General features: G+C 39.1%; 1 protein-coding gene across 1 annotated transcript; it reads left to right on the plus strand.

The window, feature by feature from the left end:
- Positions 1-7,321: 7,321 nt before the first annotated feature.
- btbd10b (BTB (POZ) domain containing 10b) lies at positions 7,322-14,154 on the plus strand. The gene is given in 9 exon segments (XM_034581130.1): positions 7,322-7,892; positions 7,895-7,928; positions 8,952-9,148; positions 9,579-9,894; positions 10,089-10,191; positions 10,716-10,836; positions 11,905-12,102; positions 12,194-12,304; positions 13,108-14,154. Coding segments are annotated over 9 exon segments (1,467 nt in total). The 5' UTR covers positions 7,322-7,834; the 3' UTR covers positions 13,437-14,154.
- The last annotated feature ends 6,524 nt before the right edge of the window (positions 14,155-20,678 follow it).

Genomic DNA, 20,678 nt, shown 5'->3' on the forward strand with positions numbered 1-20,678 from the left:
GTGTGTGTAAATAATAAATCATATGAAAGTCTGCACATTTGTGTATAGTCTGCACAATTTGTAGACCTAAACTGTTGTTTGGGTTGGTTGTATTGTTTCTTTATAACTTTTGATGCAACGATTTTTGTTCAGTTTTAAACATTTCCACAGCTGGTATGGATCCGACTTCTCCCCACTGCCCTGTATTAAATTCAGTGACTCTAGATGACATATTTGCTGTGGGCCGGGGTGTGGGAAGAATCTCAAGTCTTCAGTGACAAGTTTAGATTGTTATTCTATATTTGTCCCCTTGGCTTTATTGTTATTTTACTGTCAGACCGCAGAGCCTCTGTTAGTACATCCCTTCTCTTGGTGTTTTCATATCACTTTTTGCTTTATCACTTTTTTTATCACATATTAAAGTGCAGGCTATAAGCTCAGTGCTGTACTAGACATACTGAGTCTTTCCAGCAAAGTATTACTAATAAAACAATTTATTTTAAAAAAGAGGAGTTTCATTGGGTAAACTGAACTGCTGGATCACAGTGACCTCTTGTGGATGAGACCAATATTTTAAAGTGCAGGTGTAGGAATATATGCTGTATACTGTACTCCATGTTTCACCATATCACTAAATACTGCTGTGATATTCAGGAAGTAGCATATAATTGACTAGCTCAAGATATTGTATAGATTCAATTTACCTGTGCAATGCCGCAAAACCAACCATCACCGGGACACTGCACTTGCTAAGAAGGTCTCTCCTCTGAAGTGGTAAAACATCAGAGGACACTGTGTGGGATGTATATCTGAAAAAGTGCATGCGTGAATAACCATGCTACTTAAACTGTGTCCAGAGCACAAACAGTTTCTCTGACTCCTCCTCCGCCCACCTCCTGTGCAGCTGTACATTCATGTCAGTGCACTTTGCATATGATTTCTTTTCTGTTTTGCAATTTTCTCTGCCGACTGCCACTTGCTTCACCTCACAAACACTTATTACAGAGTCATGCTGTTCAGCCCACACAAACCCAAACCTGCAGGATCTTATTTTCAATTCCGCGATAACACTTTCCAAAGATATCAAATCATGTCAGGTGGAATTCTTGGAAAAACATATAGAGTTATGGTCAAGAATGTTTCCATTTAAATGAAGCAATAAAAAACAAAATCCATAAAGATTTTATATTTCAAGCAATAACAAGTTTGGCAAAAAGCTGGAAAAGAACGCATTACATAACATTTTTAGGAACTCAGTAAAGTATATGTGCTTCCGAAACGACATTAATTTTTTCCATTCTATATTTATTAAATAAAATACATATAAAGTCCTGCAGTAAACAGAAAAATACCTAAATCAAATCAGTATTTAATGTGACTACCTTTCATACAGCACCAATGCGACTACCTTTCATACAGCACCAATGCTCAAGGATACACTTGTGCAAAGTTTTTCAATGACCAGTCGAGGCAGGAAAGTTGTTAAAGAAGTTAAAACAAGTCCTCTGTGGACTTCTTTGTGTTTTCTGTCTCTTCATGTCATCTCACACTGATTCCATGATGCTCAGAACATGCAGGTTTCTGTGGATCCACATCATGTATTGCAGGACTTCTTCGTGTAACTGAATGAACGTGTGGCTGGTTAGAAAGAAAAGCACCGAAATGATTGCAGCGGAATATCGTCTCTTTTATTCCATGCATTGTTCTTCCTTGTCAAAACCTGCCACCTACCTGAAGCTTATACAGGATTTACACTGGCAGGCGATGCTCTGCGATCACAACCTCAGGGACCATATCAACAGCTGTGGATTTATTCTATCATACAGGAATTTACATCACATAATTGTAGCAATACTTTACTGAGCCAGCAGCAACATTGGCTTATGCAGTGTGTAGCTGAATGGCATTAATACAAGATTTTGTTTAAAAAAGGGATGAGCCACTCTCGGTAGCGGTTTGGAGGTCTGACGCCCCCGAGGCACAGATCGACCCAACAGGCCCAGTGGATAATCTCAGCTTGTTTTCTAACTGTACGCCCTCGGATGTTTTTTCTTCTTCAAACATTTTCAAACCAAACTGACGATGACTCGAGTGACATCACTTGAGGAGGATATTAATCTGACCTCAGACAGAACCCTCCGGGAACCACAAAAGTTTTTTATTTAAATGGGAGAAATGTTTGTTATAGAGTAAATCAGATATCATCATATTGATAATGATCATCTTTTGTTTTAGTGATAGTGATGATTATGATGACTGTGAAGAAAAAAGCTCTCCGCCTGCTCTTTCGTTGCAGTCTGTGGACTCGATGCTCCGTGTGCACAACAGTGAAGAGATGCTAACTTGACACCACCACCACCTGTGCCTGGTAGTCAGATGGACATTGCAAAAGTACGTGATAGATTGATGTGAGTGTGGGGATCTACATAAACATGACTCCGACAGGACTTGACATATCCAACCTGCGAACCTGTTTCATGGAGATATGAAACATTTAGTTTGGCAAAAGAAACTCAAAAAGGCTCCGAGATATCTGAATGATTTACTGCTGCACCAGTCTCCCCCATTCATGAGCAATAAATGTTTATCCGCATGGTATGATGTAGATATGTGTTCTATGTGTTTGTTTGGTGTCACTGGCAAAGGCGGGATGATGTCAACAATCTAAATATACTCTATTTCGTTACATGATACGCTTGAGCAAGGTGACCTCATTTCATGACAAAAGTAACTCCATTTATGGGTTTCGGGGAAAGCATTGCATGGACCTGCTGTCCTTCCACACCTTTAAACATACAACTGAGATGAACCTGTCGCTAATTGGATCCAATAAAAAATACGTACCTCTTACACATAAGGTTAAATTTAACTTAAGTTGGTTGCATTTAATTCCCAAATTGTTGTGACATTATCCTAATTATATGGATCTAAATGCAGCAGGTATGACAACACATGATATACATAGAAAAAATGGTAAGCATAACCATCTGAAAATCTATGAAAACACTTTGAGAAGCCAAATGTGTACGGAGGCAGCCTATTTACAGCCAACAAACTTGCATATAGTTCAAAGAGATGAGTCATTTTTACGGGCCTTACTTTCTTTGTGACATGGGGGTGACCCATGTTAATGATTTGCGTGCAATTCTTCCCATCAATCCCTGTCAAGTCCTCCTGCACACACCAGTGGCATACCATCACTGAGATGGCTCACATTCTGACTGCATGAGGTAATGAGAGCAACTAGTATACTACATGTGCACGAAACATCGAGCTCAGTTAAAAGCACAGGATGGGGAGGGCTGATAGAGTCACATGGTCAGCATCAGGCCCTGCGTGGTCTCAACACTTCTGTTTCTCCCACAAGGAGGACCAGCCTCAGTCAGGTTGACTGGCCTGTTATAATAACCTCACACTCTTATTGGGTTTTCACTGATGTCTGCAAAACACAGGGGAAAAACAGTCACTAACTAAAAATAAATGTGAGAATTTGTTGAGATTTTCTATTTTCCAGGCTTTTTTTTGAAGAACACAATGTGCTTGAACAAGGAACAGTTGTATTGGATGATGTCTGGCTTTGCTTAAATGATTTAAATGTGCACCTTACCAAATCAGGACTTGTGCATGGATGTTGGATATGCAGTGCCACATTTAGAAAAAAGGGTTACTTTAATCATTTAAAAAAAACAGTTACTATCATTTAATTTATTTTAATTAAGACTACACTAAATATTGCTGAAAAACACATCTAATAACTTGCAAGTATGCAAAATTGCTAATGTAAATGTATACCATATTGTGCAGGGAACCTTAATGACAGAAAGATATAGGTCCTTCTGTGGCACCTATTCCTTCAGTCATGGCATAGCCATTCCTTTGCCACATTTAGAAAATGTCTTTCATGGTTACCTAATGCACCTTGTGACACAGTGACAAGGTTATCTACAACCCATACATCATAAATACTCAGTTAACTGTGTATTTTGTTTTAAATGTCTCATTAAACCATGGATATACACAGGGGTGCACCTCGTATGGCATCATACATGATTTCTTTTAGAATAGAAAATAAATATAACTTAAAATACGACTCTTAAAAGTGGAAAATTATGACAGATCACAATTCCAATGATGTTTTGGTTTTAATAAAATGTGAATCTGTTCTTCTTTACATTATATAAAGAAAATGTCTGTGACGGCTTCATAGCTGATGAAAGCCTGGTAATGGATAGGTTCTAGTGAGAGTAAAGCACATTTGGAAAGTGTGAGACCTTCAGTCGAAGAGCAGGTGCGGTCTTCTGATCTATGAACATCCTGCACTAAAAAATGAACCGTTATCTCTTCTCAGATCTTCTCTGTGTGCGAGTAACTGTTAATCTGCGCTGAATTGGTCTCTCTGCTTCAGACCCTTAGGGCTGACCCACTTGCACTTCTTCACGACCTTTAGATGCTTGCATGAGGTGAACCATAAAATGAATTGCATTGCTAATAAATTCAGCATGACAGTCATTGCCTTTTCAAAGAGTATATGTTTTCACTGCAGTCCCAATGCATGAGACATTGGAGGTATTCTGACCAACAGGATAAGATCTGTTCAATAGTGTTTCATCAGGTTCACATAAGCATCACAACAAAACTGAGATCATTCAGCCTGAAGGGTGAAAATGGAACAAGTTCAAAAACAGTGTGACGAACAGGGCGCTTTGCAGAGGTGTTGACAGATGAGTTAGTAGTGAGCGGTGGTGGTGGTGGTGTCATGCAGATGCCTGTCCCCATCGATGCATTTGAAAAGTGACAACATAGACAGTGAAAATGGCTTATTGATGACCAGGGGAGGGCTACTCTGCGTATAAAAGGAAGAACCTTCTTCGCACGAAAAGACTGATCAAGTTTGACTTCGCCTCACTGATTCAGTAGTTCCTCAACAAAACCACCTGCCATACTCTTCCTGGATATACGGACAGAAAACCTGGTAAGAATGGCATGACAGTGGAAGAGTATTTGAATTTAGATTCGGGTATGATTAAAAAACATCAGGGGTTGTAACAGAAAAAAAGAAATTACATTTTCTAACCACTTTCTGTTTCATTTGTTTTAGTTACGGAACATGTTTTCATTGAGGTACTTGGAAACGTTGGTTGTGATCTTCTTCCTCACCAGTTTGCACATAGAAGCTAAACCATTGAGGTAAATACAGTTTTGAGTTTGTGTCTATACAGAGCAAAATAAATCATTATTATATGAATATCATTATTATTATAATAAATAAAGTATTCATTATATTAGTTAACAGTGGTATTCTCTATCTTCACAGAAAGAGAACCATCAGTGAGGTACAGCTCATGCACAATGTTCGGGAACACAAACAAGTTGGAGACAGGCAGGACTGGCTTCAGGAAAAGTTAAAGGACATTGTTGTTGCCAGCATCAAACCACAGCCCGGACCCACAGGAAATACTAAAAACATTTTCCCAAATGATGTTCTTGGATCCAACACATGGAAAAGTTGAAAACAACTTATTTCCTGTTCTTTATCTGACCACACAGAAGCCCCATTCAAAATGATAGGAACTCACAGTGAATACTTTTTTCTAGCTGTTATTATTATTGTTTTTTATTATCCATTTATTTATTTTGTTTATTCATCTAATTATTTCTATTCCTTAATTGTATTCGTATTTTGTTGTTTTTATTTCTTTCTTTATTACTTGTATTTTAAATATTGAATTTATAATTAGTTGATTCTTATATATTTTGTTGCATTCTTTTGTCTGTCTAGCAACAGGATTAACAAGTTAGTAACTCAGGCCATTAAAAGTAGACCTTCATGCACATGTTGTTTTAGTTAAAATATTGTAGTATAATATTTAAGTTTAAATAATTACTCTTTTACTGACAACATTAAATATTTAGAATATACAGTATATTGTTAACTGTAATGTACAATGTGCAAATAGGGACCAATTAACCAGCTAGTCTTACAAGCATTGTTTCATTGTTCATCATTGTTCATTGTAATTACTCGTCATGCTCATTTTCTGGTTGTGCTTAATTTCACTAGATTTATTACAAATAACTTTAGATTCAAATAAATTGAGTCCAAAATTGATGATTTTCATTATCTTGCATTAACACAAATAACCATATTACAACATTTCTGTTTCAAATAATATGACATTACTGTAGCAAAACTGTGTACGTTTGTGTTCTTTTTTTTCCCACTTGAGTTTTCTTTTATATTTCTAAGGCCTACACTTTACAGAATCTGTTGCCTTTTGAACTGGTTGTATCCATGAAAAAATGTTCTAGTATTAAACTAGATCCTCTACTCAAAAGTACTAATACTACAGTGAAAAATAAAAGTCCTAAATTGAATCGCCCCCGTGTTATAGCTTTCAATTTTATATATTTGATTATTATCACTTACTTATACAATTATTAATGTGTAAGAATGTTACTCTTATGGTCAGCTGAGGTTGAACTAATTTATATTTGGGGCTTCAACTGATAATTGTTTCCATTTGCCCATCGATTAATGTGTTGTTTTTTTAACCAATCCATTAGTTTCATGATTTGTAAAATAACTCAAATATTGCAAAAGGTTTGTCAGAATTACCCAGAGAACAAATTGACACCTTCAACAATCACAACTTGATCAAGATGGTTAAACTTTCACCCAGCTCACCATTGTATGGTTTGATCAGTGTCTCAGTGCTCTTAAGACAACTTTAATGTGATTATATAACTTTTAATGTAATAGCTCTAAGGTGAGGGGGAAAATATTGCCTATGCAACAAATTGTGCTACCTGTTGAAGTCGGTCAACTCCAAATTCCATCATAGATTTTACAACATTATATGGCGTTTTCAGTAGAATGATATATATAGAATGGAGCACACAATGTAGACTATTATATCATTTAAACCATCGCGAACCATCACACAGATATGGAACGTGAAAATTGTCCCGCAGCTGTTAAAAATAAGACAGTTAATGCCACAACATATATGTGAAACGTAAAGATAGTTTTGTTTGTCTTTATATTATTTGTTTTATTATTATCATTATTATTACCCTCATGATTTGTTTGTTTTGTTTGTCTCTTTCTCCACAAACTGTGTCCTACTACCTATATATATATATATATATCTGTGTATATGCACTAATTGGTGAATACAGGTTAAGAAAATAAATAAAAAGAAGAAAATAATTAATAAATCGGACGCCATCTTGTAAATACAGTTTATTTCTCTGTCAGAATTCAGAAGCAGCCGCAGCGACTGAAGTTCGTGGTTGCGTCATGACGTCACCTTGTTAACGGCCGTCACGTCACGCAGGACGTCAGTTCGGTGTTTTGAAAGGAGATGGCTGTTAGCTGCGGAGCTACTCGGATTAAATCTCAGCGGAAGCAACAGACAGCTTGGTGGGTGTATTTTTATTCTCTTCAGACTTTACCACGCATCGTGTGACGGCCCGTGTGTCAGTACTGTCGGGACTGCGTCAGTAGCCGCGCGGCTTCTCACAACATTGTATTAACAGCGTTATGACGCACCGCTAGCAGCGCCAGCTAACGTTAGCTCGCGAGGTAAATGCTAACACAGCGCGCTAGCCAACCCGGTCGTAAGCGGACTCAGTCTTGACAGCGACGGTGTCAAGAAGACTTTGTTCCGGAGTGTAACGTGTCACACCGGCGACCGTCCAGCTCCGTGTACAAGTCAGCGACTCGCGCACACTCAGTCACAGACCAGTGTTCGGTCCGCGCTGTGTCAGGGGCTGACTTGTTGATTTTTGCCATGAATCAGATTATGAACGGTGAAAGATCCAGACCGGACTCCCCCCTGTCCCTGTGCGGCTGATGGCAGCGCGTCTGCGGTCATATGACAGCAACTCCAGTGAACCCGAAAACGAAAAGCGACGAGCCGACCTCGCAAATTCTGCAAGCAGTCGAGGTGAGCCAGCTGCAAACCCGATCCGCCTGAGCCCCGCAGGTCACAGCCGGGACGTGGTGTCAGCCGCCGAGGAGCTGGACCATGGATTGGTCTCACATTTGTTACTGTAATTTAAAGTGATGATGTGCTGTAAAGGTTCTGCTCAAAGCTGCAGATCGCAAACATGCAGAATCTATACATGTGTGTGTCACATTATGTATCTGTATGTTGTACAGTGCCCCTGCATGAACTACTGCATACTGCACTATCATGTTAGGGCAAAGTACTCATGTACTATAAGGGTTTCATACCTTCACTTGGCAGCTTATCAGGTGAACATAGCTAACATTTACTCAGTATAATAAAACTGATCTGCAATAAATCATACCTTCATGAATATAACAGGCAATATTTGCTGAAACAAAACAATACAAAATAGAAATTAAATCATCTGAATTTGAGGGGTTTTTAAATATTTAATTTAATCCTGCTTTAAAGGTTTAGTGTGTAATATTTAGGTGAAATTTATCTATTGGCAGAAATTCTACACACTGAACCTTTAAATGTCATGCTGTAAAAAAAAAAAAAAGGTCAGAATTTTTTTGGCAGCATGTTCATTCAGAAATCCCCTCAGCTTGGCTGTGGGAACAAATATGGACAGCTAATGTCTGTCTGCAGTTTGCGAGATAATTTGGCGTTTCAAGGATTATTCTCTGTTGGACTACTTTGCCTTATCTTCAATTAGAAGTATAACAAATTCTGGGACTCTGATATTCCTTCATGTCTTTAATTTCATTCATTATGGTCTTAAAAGTCTTAAATGTAACTTGTTGGAACCTGCAGAAACCCTGGAAACAGTTTGTAAGTCATTTTGGAGGCTCCTGTTTGTGGTGCTGTGGAATTGTATTGTTTTACACAGACTGGTGAGTTTAGACAGCCCAGGGTTAGGGTTAAACGGTGTGCCTGTGTGTCATACTAAAATGTACAACCGTAAACTGGTCTTGGAAGAGAGAGGAATGTTACCTTTGCTTTTGTTTCAAAAAGCACCAGTCAGAGCCGAGCATCTCGACTGGAGGCAGAACAGAAGAAGATGAGCCTGCATGGTGCCAGTGGGGGCTGTGACCGTTCACGTGACCGGCGCCGCTCCAGCGATCGCTCCCGGGACTCCTCACACGAGAGAGAAGGCCAGCTCACCCCCTGCATCCGCAACGTCACCTCACCCACCCGTCAACACAACAGCGGTGAGTATGCATGGAAAGAATAGAAGGCTTATATGGATGTAATGGTAGAGGTCTGCAGCTCTCGGCAGCTACCGTTGAGAACAGCTGACTGCATTTATCAACTCACAGCTCAGACGTGGTTTACGTCTCTGCTGGTTTTGGCTGTGGATGGATAAACTCTGCACTAATCCACATGTTTGGGTTAAGAACAAGTCAGCTTGTACTTTGACTGTTTGGATACGAGACAAATGCACCTAGGGGGCCCTTTCCAGTCTGGTCGGTTTAGATCAGCCTTGGATCATTACTCAAATGGGTGCTTAAGAGGGAACCAAGGAATTTCATGAATTGAAGCACCTCCAAATCAAGTTGCCAAACGATGTGAACATTTATGTCTGGAGTTCTGTTTTTGATTGGATGCCCAAAGTCATTATTCTGCCTGTCTTATGTGTAGACCGTGAACGAGATGGTGGCCCATCATCGAGGCCCAGTAGTCCACGGCCTCAGAGGGTCTCTCCCAGTGGCTCCAGCAGCAGTGGGATAGTGAGCAGTCGCAACAGCAGTCTGTCCAGTACTGAAGGAGCCTTCAAAAGCTTGGGAGTTGGAGAAATGGTTTTCGTCTATGAGAATCCCAAAGAGGGAGGAGCGGGCGCCGGTGTCGGGAACCGAAACATCAGGACCTCAGAAAGAGTCACTCTGATCGTTGACAATACACGCTTTGTAGTAGATCCCGCCATCTTCACTGCGCAACCCAATACCATGTTGGGCAGGTATGGTGCACTTTTATCGTCATCTTTCTTTGTCCTTTCTCATTGTAGCTACATTAACTGAAAGTGTTTTTTTCGATCAGTAATGAATAAATTAAATAAATATGCATTTAAATATAGACATGATAAGTGTTATGGAAATTTGGGATTTCTTTTTTCTATGATGCAAATATTAAACAGCAGCTTCTAATTTTCAGAATGTTTGGATCTGGAAGAGAACATAATTTCACACGGCCCAACGAAAAGGGGGAATTTGAGGTGGCCGAGGGCATCAGCTCCACAGTTTTCCGAGCAATTCTGGTCAGTATGTCTCTTTATTAACATCATTTTTTTTACTCTAAAGATACTTTGTCTTATGTAATACAGCAGGACTACCTTTAACTTCAGAAATTTCCATATAGTTAAATTTACAACCCTTTTAAGATAGCTTCCATAAACCATTGTAAACTTTATGATTGTTGGATTTATGGATGTTGTATGTATGTGTGACTGCATTACAGCTAGCTATATACATAATAAACTAGTAACAGTGCACATTTTTGAAATATTACTAGACTAACTAAAATAGCACTCAGTAGAGCACATTCCTCCGCCAAGGCCAAACAATCCTACGTGTCTCTGTAGCTCTTGTAGTAGATAAATAAATGCTAAAAAGTTGCAGTCTGATCATACAATTCATAGATCTTTACTACTATTGTAACTACTTTAATGAATTCTTCAGTATGTGTTTCAGTATGTAAAAATTTAAAAGTAAAGTTATAACCTCCTTGACGCAGGTAAACAGGGAAATAAACTTGTATTTGTGATTTCTGTATAATTGACAGGATTACTACAAATCAGGGCTCATCCGTTGCCCTGATGGAATCTCCATCCCTGAGTTACGAGAGGCCTGTGACTATCTATGCATCTCCTTCGACTACAGCACCATCAAATGCAGAGACCTTAGTGAGTATTTCCTTCAGTATTGTTACATACACAAATTTCCTTTCTACTAGTGTTTTATTGTGTAGAAGGATTGTGCCTGGAACTGTTATGGCTTTAGTGTTTATTAGTTTTTAAGTACTTATTAAGTACTTTGTTTTTAGTGTGCTGAACTGGAGGCATGGCTGCTATTTTTGTTACTGAAACTGTCAGAGTGGATATATAACATTTCTGTTTTACGAAGTTGCATTAATTTCAATATTTGGTTTTAAATGCGGAAAAATGTGTATTGATCACATTGTAATAAAATTACAAAATGAAGACAACATGGAACCAATAACCACTAATGCAAATTCATCTGAGCACTCTCAGCCAGTGTGTCACGATGTGGTTTGAGGATTAATGTGGCGTCTCTTCTCATAAAAACATATTTTAGAACCATTAAGATAAAGTTGTTTCTGTGGACATTACAGTTTCTAGAGAAGCAGCCGTAATGTTCACAACAACAAATTATTAACCCAATAATGTGTCACTGGAAAAAAATCTAAAATGTCAGTACAATTAATAATTTTCCAAGAATGAACAACACAGACATAAGTCAGAATCAGTTCTTCCTCCTGTTGTCCTCCCTCTGTTGCTGTGATTCAGTGCCTGCAGGTTAATGCTGGTAGAGGGGGCGGGGGGTTGCTACGTGTTTGTTTTACAGGTGGTTTGGCAAAGTACTTTTAAGAGCGTAGTTGTTGACAACCCAACTCAAGTTAACGTCACATTGTGCGTGTGAATGCAGCCCCACCCCAGGAGGAGATAACAAAGAATCAGGGTAAACCGGAGTGGATTAAAATGAGGCTAAATAAACAAACAGATGGAAGTAGTGATGAAGTCATTTCTCTAATACAAGCCTACCTCAGATACTGTACAGCTCCTTCTCCAGTTGAGACCAAGGCTCTGCTCCCTATCTGAGGAAATAGTAGTAGAAGTCATCTGGACTTCATTGGCCGGACAGCCGGCACTAATGGAAAGCACTGTTGAATGCAATGCATGATGGACAATCCTTAGCTCCTAACCCATGTTCTTGATCTCCTCTGTTGTCAGGTGCCCTGATGCATGAGCTGTCCAACGATGGCGCTCGGCGACAGTTTGAGTTTTACCTGGAGGAAATGGTTCTGCCTCTGATGGTGGCCAGTGCTCAGAGTGGAGAGAGGGAGTGTCACATTGTTGTCCTGACTGATGATGATGTGGTGGACTGGGATGAAGAATATCCGCCACAAATGGGAGAAGAATATTCACAAAGTGAGTACACTGATAGAGAGGCACAGATCTATGCATGTACAAAACACAAATATGTTATGAACAATTTTTTTAAAATATTTTCTCTTTGTAGTCATCTACAGCACAAAACTGTACAGATTTTTCAAGTACATTGAAAACCGAGATGTTGCCAAGTCGGTTTTAAAGGAGAGAGGATTAAAGAAAATACGACTGGGCATTGAAGGTAAGTGGAATAGATTTAGCTTTTAGTGAAATTCATGGTATTTAAATAAACCACAGCTTGAGGTGCTGACAGCAAAACAAGCTAAAGGTTTCACTAATAGCAGATGAATAATGTATGAGCAGGATACTACACTGAAAGTCGGACTTGTTAAGTCCAGCAAAGGTTTTCTCAGACAAATGGAAAGAGAAAAAAGGAAAATATCACAGATGTGGTGGTTGTTTGTTTTATAGGAAAGTGGTCAACATGCATTAAAAACATCACTTAGTTGATGTGGCTGACCCAAATGAATAAATCTAATAATGAAGTAGGTCACTGAGGGGAAAATCAACAGTGCAGTAACTCACTGTACAGAAGTGTTTGACATTGCTAATGGGTTAAGAAGTAGAAAAAGGCATGTGTAAAACATGTGACAGCCGTGACCAGAGGCTCCATGTTTCCAGGATGACTGTCCAGGAGTCCGTTGGCCCCATTTTCATGAACATGTTATATCAGGAACGGCTTGAGGGCATTACTTTAATTGTGGTTCTGAATATTTACAATAAGATAATGGGACATTTCAGTTTTATTCTTTTCAATAATTAGAAAACATCTCTAAAATTCAGCTTTTGCCTTGTCAATATGGGTTATCGATTGTAGATTGATGAGGGGGAAAAGTGAATTTGAAGGATATAAGATAGAATAATGCTGCAATAGATTAAAATGTGAAAAACAACAACTTGTAAGCCAGTGTTTGATCACCTCACCTTCCTGGGGAAAACCTGTTAACATACTAAGAGCTTATCTTGTCTCTGTGCCTCCGACAGGTTACCCTACATATAAAGAGAAAGTCAAGAAACGACCAGGAGGTCGTCCAGAGGTCATTTACAACTATGTCCAGAGACCCTTCATCCGCATGTCCTGGGAAAAGGAGGAGGGCAAAAGCCGCCACGTGGACTTCCAGTGTGTCAAGTCCAAGTCCATCACCAACCTGGCAGCGGCGGCAGCAGACATCCCCCAGGACCAGCTGGTGATGCACCCTGGCCCCCAAGTGGATGAACTGGACATCCTACCTAATCACCCACCAAGTGGGAGTCACTACAGCAACAACTACAGCAACGAGCCTGACCCTGACGCACCCTCACCTGCTGTCTGACGATGCTCTGGTCCTCCTTCAATGCCTCTGCTCCTTTCCTACTCTTCTAGTCCTACTCCCAGCATGCTGCAGCGTGGAGCGCCAGGGGCACCATAACCATATTGCCTTGACACCTCCTTTGCAGCCTTAGAGCCTCAAGAACCTGGATGACAATACAAGAAGAATCATGAGGGATATAAGACTGGTGAAAGGAAAAGTTCACTATTATTATTTACATTTTGTTTTTTACTTGACCAAAGGAATTTATTTTTCTGTTTGGGAAAAAAATCTGTAAAACACTTATTAATAACATATTATTTACAATGTTCTTGTACTTTAATTTGATATACGTTTGGCTGAGCACTCTTGTGGTGTCACTGTTTTCTCACAGGTTTTAATTTGATGATTATTTTAAGTTTGATTGTCTTGGGTGGCCTAATTACTAAATGTGCTTTGGCGGGGAAGAAAACCAGACTCGCTAGTATGACTTTCTGGTCATGGAGGAAATCAGTAATCACCACTTAGTGTCATGATCTCCAGTTGATTCCTCTCAGATGTCTCTGAATCTTGTAATGGGGTATGTAGTCATTGACTGGATCTGATATGTGATGTTATGCTCCCCCCGCGGGCCAAGATATTAAGCAGAGCACAGGCTGTTGTGGTCAAAATCTTTTTGTGCAAAGCTTGAAATGGTTGTTTAAAAATAAAACCTAAAATCATGAAATAAAGACATCAAAATAATTTTTTTCTTTGTATATTTGATCCATGATAGATTCACCCAGGGTTGATCCCAGATATGATGAATCTGAGAGCATCTGGGGAAGAGCTCTGAAGTCTCTGAATATTTAAAGATCCAGAGTGCAGATATCTGAAGGCAGCGAGATACAGGATGATTAATCTGCAGCCTCTGATTTGAGAGCTGCCACATCAGAGCACAGTGTTTATCTTCATTAACTCGGGTGCAGGGGACACCAGGCTGCTTCAGAGCAACCTCATAACATACTGTACCGCTCTACTGTGACTCACTATTCTGTTGTTGAAGTGGGAAATACTAGTTTCACCTATCTAACTATCTTGAAGCTAAAGCAGCATGTCCTGTTTTACTCTTGAAATCCATTATTGTGAAACAGCTGTTGTGTCACTTTTTGCAACAGGCTACCATGTATACAATTGTGATGTGAGGTAGCCTTCATAAATTCTATTAAAATAGAGTTGTGTTTATTTATATAAATGAGGTGCTGTTCCACACCAATTTCCTGGAGAGCACTTCTTTCCATTTGTTGGGCTGTTATCTCCGGCTTCCCCTCTGCCTCTTCATGCTGCTGCCCCTACATGAACACACCCCCAGTTTAAAGACGTGCCTCTCTGTGGTTCTCAGTGCGTCTGCATGGTTCAAAAACACGGCCCTGAAAGTGACGAGATTGGAAGAGATGAAAGTCACCATGTTCCCAAATATTATCTGATTTCTGAAACGTTTCTGAAGTTATTTAACATGTTCATCAAGACATGATTAGTTTTCCTCAACAACCGTTAAATTAGTCAGATGGTGGTTACTCTAGGATTTCCCATAATTCCTTCCCTGCCCCTGGCCCTGTATCACCAGGAAGTCCAGGAAGTGTTTGAAAGTGCAGCTTCCTGTCACCTGCAACAAGAGGTGGCTCTACGATACTAACATCCTGGTGAGCGCAGTGAGGAGAGGTGTGTGTCACTGTCCCCTGGTGTTAGTTCACTGGTCATTGTGTGTGTGTGGGAAAGCAGCAGTTCTGATTAGAACTGCTGTCAGGTCGGCCATGTGACCAGAGGAAAGGTGATGAAACATGTCTTATCCTGTCGAATATATCTCAACATCTACCTTGTGGATGCTCAACATTTGGTTCAGATACAGTTTTGTTCCTGCTCAGGTTGGCGAGCGTCTTACTTTTCCTATCGTGCCACCTCAAGTTTGACGTTTTAGCTAAAACAACTAATTTGCTATGAAACTTGGTGCAGACATTTATGGTCCAGAGATGATATATAGTGATGTTTTTTGTTCAAATAAATGTAAATTTGTACAGCAATAGATGCTTAGCAGTAAGTAGTGACAGGATAAAAGAAAGGATGTCATGAAACAGGTTGATACAACATGATATTATATACTTACGTCACCGCTCTATTGGAAGAGACAGTGTTCTCAACCTCTTTGGTCCGAGGGTCCATAAAACTGAAGCAGCAGCTTCTTAATGTGATGAATGATCCATCTTTTTGTCTTTAACTCGCAGCAGTCGGTATTGATCCTCCCTCGTCTGTAGCACTCACAGCAGACAGCGACAGAGGAGCACCAGGGCGAATAATGGATGAAGTGTCCACAGGTAAGATGAAGTGCAGCCCTGTGTACACCCACTGCTTCATTCTGCTGCAGCAGAGCTCTGTCATTCCACCAGAGGAGACCAGACGACCTTCACGCTCATCAGTGTAATAACTGAACGTGGACCCTTGACTTTGAGTGAATACACTGTAAATGCCGGCAATAACAGTTCATCAAGTTTTGCTTTTTGTCATCTTCATGAAAATTATGTTCCCTGTGCAACGTGAGGTGAATGAACCAAAATGGCAGTGGCCCTTAAAAAAGGTGCAGATCTCATTTGTTGTTGTTGAGGTCATGTTCTTATCTGCGTTTGTTTGTTACTAAAATGATAACGACAGATAAGAAAATGTCCCAGAATGATGAGGAATCCTTCTCTATTTTTATTTGACTCAAGGAAATGTTTCATAAATTACATTGAAAAAAATTATAAAATAATAAAACAGTGTCTCTTTAATGTGTGTCTAGTGTTTTTGTTGTAGTTCTGATAATAAACTGATGATTAAAGTTTAAATTAAAGAAAGAGAAGAAATCAAAAGTTATTTTTATATGACCTCATGTGAGATCACAATTATGTGCCATGAAAGCCTCTTTTCACCATATGGGGGCAGCAGAGTGCAACACACAAATTGATGATGCCACATTGGAACTCATGTACAGGAAATCATCTTTTTTTTATTTACCCATCATGAATGAAATGCATGTGAAGACTGTCTCATTTTAAACTTTTTTAAACCTTATTTTTTTACTTGGTCTTTGGTCCAATTACAGCAGGTCACATCAGATAAAATGTGCCTGGATTGGATTTGGAAAAGCCTGCCCCCGAGACTAAGTGATACTGATGTACTTGAATGTCATTAGGAAATAGATTACACTCGGCAAAGTACTTTTACTTTTAATACTTTAAGTATACTAAAAAGAAAGTATTTACTTACTTTTACTCAAGTACAAAGTAGGATTTTTATTATTTATTTTATTTTATTATTTTTCACTTGAGTACATCTTTGTCTATTTATTTGTACTCCTACTTAAGTAAAATGTCCATTTCCATTTTAATGCTCCTCTAAACTTTGGTCACATACAGTTTGCCTACAGCACAGACACTTTGCCTCGTGCTCTCATTTACACCCACAACATCTGGAGTGTGATCTGTCAGACTGGAGCATATGTCACAGCTGAATTTAGCACAATTCTGTTATTTATGCACATCGCTGTTCAGAAAATGCAACAGTACATGTTTAAATGGGTAAAGTAAATAAATAGAAGAGAGGAGGAAATGTCATCTGGCTTTATCTTTGGTTAGAAACAAAATGCTGCAGTGAGATGACGAACTTCATAGAACTGATACGTGGATCAGAGGGATGTAATAATAACCAGGGTCAACCCAGTTCATCCACACAGAGCACTGAGTTCAGACCAGTACATATTATTTTGTTGGTTTCCATCAGACACTCAGGACGTCTATAGTTTGACTTTATTTCTTTTTTTTTTTACTGTTTTCAGCCTCATTTTTTAACAGATGGGTGAGAACAGGCTCTGGTGTCTTCTAATTTAATATAATCCAGCCTGAGAAATGTGAACATGCAACATTACACCTTATTAAACTGAATCCAACCATCTGCTCTTTCTGGGGAATCGAGTGTCAGTGCACCAAATACTGACATGAGGGAAATCTAATGAAACAGGTGGCTCCTGTTTTAATGCTGTATTTTCTGAACCCTGAAATAAAAGCATTTTCTGTGATTATCATAATTTTGTCATATTGTCATTTTAATACTCACAGGCTGTAATTTACTCAGTTTTTTTTATCTTATAACAAATACTAATTAAGTATTAGCACTAGTGTTGTTTGCTTTCATTAACAGCAAGTTTTGCAGCGCGTTAAAAAGAGATATACTTTGGCTACAGTATGTTTGATTTCCTCAACAGATCAAACCCAAGTGAAAACCATGTGAGAGCCGAACATTAATAAATAAAGAAACAGAGTCTTGAACGTTCACTTGAGGCTTTGATCTGTTGTGTTTAAGGAAAACGTGAGGATGTTCACAATGAAACAGCATAAAACCTTAGGCCCTTTGTGGTTGAGACATATCTGCCCAAATCAAATATGAATGAACAACACAATTGATCATTTAGCTGATTCAAAATAAATGTCTCATTTTAAACAAATTGCTTGTGTTTTCAGTAACAACGTCACTGTTCCATGTTTTCCATGATTTCTTATATTATTACTTCAAAGGATCTTTAATTTCTCTGCTTTGATTGTCTCTAGTCCTTTGATTGTGTCTCATCTGAGTTTGTAATTTTTGTCTTTTGTTCTTTCCGTCCACGTTGTTCTCGTGTTTGTTCTCATTGTTGTTTTTTAACTCTTATGTTCCATATTAATGTCCCTTGTACTGTGTTGTTTGTAAGTGTTTGTTAAAAACAAGATGATATATCTCGAGGGGGTTTATCCCATGACAATAAATGTTTAACAACAGCCATTGGTAAAAGTATAAGTAATACTTTAAATTGAGAGCAATTTGTACTTGCTAATGTACTTTTAAAGATTTTGATCACTGTGTCAGGATTTGATTCGTCTCATGTCATCCAGTTGTCTGATGCCTTTTGATATTTGTAAATATCCCATGACTTGGATGACTGAGCATCTTCGTAAACAGAGTGACTATACATATTTTTTGTATGCAGCTCAATATAACTTTATTTTTCTAATTCAGCTTTCCTGTCAGTCCACTGTAACCACAGAATTGCCATAGAAACAATTTGTATTGTTGAAAACAACAACAAAATGACAAAAGCCGAGCAGCACAATGTGAAAGCAGAGACGAGGCAGCTATGCAAAAGGTCAAATGTCAGAGTCAGACAAAAGTAACATGAGACTAAATGTGCTAATGGACACATTTGTGTGTGTTGACTGAGCCATGTCCTATCAATCATCAAATACAAGGGTGATTCTCTGCTACAGTGGAATATAACTACTGTGTAAATGTGATTATGTTTACAGAGTGTATTTCAGCTGCATGGTATCAGTGTGTCTGATGATTACTGCCTCAGTCTTCACTTATTCAGATATTAAGGAGATTAGTTTGGACTATTAATAGAAAAGGCCTGAAGCATCTAGAGCGGATCCGGATTTTTATTTGGAGCTGCTGATAAATATCAGTTTTCTGAACCAGTCCGATTTTTTTTCATCAAGATCCACGAATAATTTTCTGTGAAATCAACGAAATTGTTGTAAAACCGCCTCCTGTCTCGCAAAGTTAAGACAGTGAAAAAAATGTCCTAGATCCGCCCCCTGATGCAAATCAGCACCAAAACTTGATGGCTTCTTTCTTGAACCATTCTGCTTCCTTTCACTAAATTTCATTGTAATCCAGCCAGTAGCTATTTTTGTGTAATCCTGCGAACACATGCTGATGAAAACCTGACATCCTTGGTGCACATGATTATGGGCAGTACCACCTAACTAAAGATACAACATACGGTTGCTCTGTATAGATTTCAGTATTTTGCAAGGTACAGTATAATACCTGGTTTAAACCTGCGTGCAGGATGTTAAATAAGTCTTTGGTGAAAATTCTCCGTCCAGCCCTGAAAAAGACCTGATTGTTATCATGAACACTAATGTGACTGCTCCATCTGTCAGGAGGGAGTCACAAGGAAAACCCTAAAAAACAAAACACTGGAGAGTAAATATAACACATCCTGCCGGGGCTGTGACATTTGGCCGTCATGGTGAAATTAGGTTCAAAGAGACTTTTTCTGGCAACTTTGATCAGATGATGAGTAAACATTGTTATGTCTGTCCACGTTCCCGCCTGTGAAAAGTGTGGCTGTTGAATTCAAGACACTGAATCACAAGGTTCATCTGCTTAAAAAAATACCAGTCAAAACAAAATCTCACGAGTTAACGTGCTCATCCACAGCTAAATGCATGTATTCTGCTCACTGTCCTTTTTTATCACCTGACTCACCACATTTATTCTCTGCAAAATTAATTGTTATGACCAAAGTCAAAATCTGGGAGAGAAACATTATCATAGTGCTTTTCCCCATTTTCTGAACGAATCACAGTCGCTGTATGAGATACTCTTAAACCTGGTATTCAAATATGATCTCAACAATAACAGGTTTTCTATTTGAATGTGATCTGTTGTGTACCACCAAATCTTTGTGTGCAAACTATTTTATTCCTTCACATGACTGACGTAACAGTGGAACTTGGTCACAGACGTTATCCAGCTGGACACAGTCTGGCCCCGCAGGAGTGAATGTGACAGATCTGCCGCTGCACTTCTCCTCTGAATGTCTCTTCTTTCAAGAAATATGTCAATCCTTGTCTCAATTTGAATGACAACACCCAGGCAACATTCATTCGTCATTCGTAAACAAGACTCTTTGGTTTGGTTTCCTCACAATGTTTAGGTTCCCACAGATCACTGGTTTCCATGGCAACACGTAGAAGAGGGCCCACCTTTTTATCGCATTAGGGAGGTTTGCACTCGAGTGTCGAGTGCTCGCCTGCCTGCATATATTGATCTGGCAGAATTCCTTCTTTTTTTTTTATTTGCACACTGAGAAGACATTTTCTCAGTATGAGGAACATTCTTTGTCCTTGGAGCAACAATCTTGGACAAAGCTTCACTTTAACTTTTATTGTGACACAAAGTGATTCCACAAGGACACAGATATCTTTTCTTTTACTAGGGTTAGGGTTAGAAGAATGAATGGTCTTAGGAAAAGAAGAACACTAAGGCATCAGGTGCTGTGTTTCACCTCGAGACCTCGCTGCAATGTCTGGATATGTGATGTTTGATGATGGATCTGGGATCAGTGTCGTCTATGGAGTTATTTACTGAGTGACCTAAAAGTGAAGTTGTGTAGCTGCTGTTGCTCTTCAGATTTTGGTTCGGTTTGATTTG

Source organism: Hippoglossus hippoglossus, chromosome 3 (genome assembly GCF_009819705.1).
Source record: "Hippoglossus hippoglossus isolate fHipHip1 chromosome 3, fHipHip1.pri, whole genome shotgun sequence".
In the NCBI taxonomy this organism is placed as follows: Eukaryota; Metazoa; Chordata; class Actinopteri; order Pleuronectiformes; family Pleuronectidae; genus Hippoglossus; species Hippoglossus hippoglossus.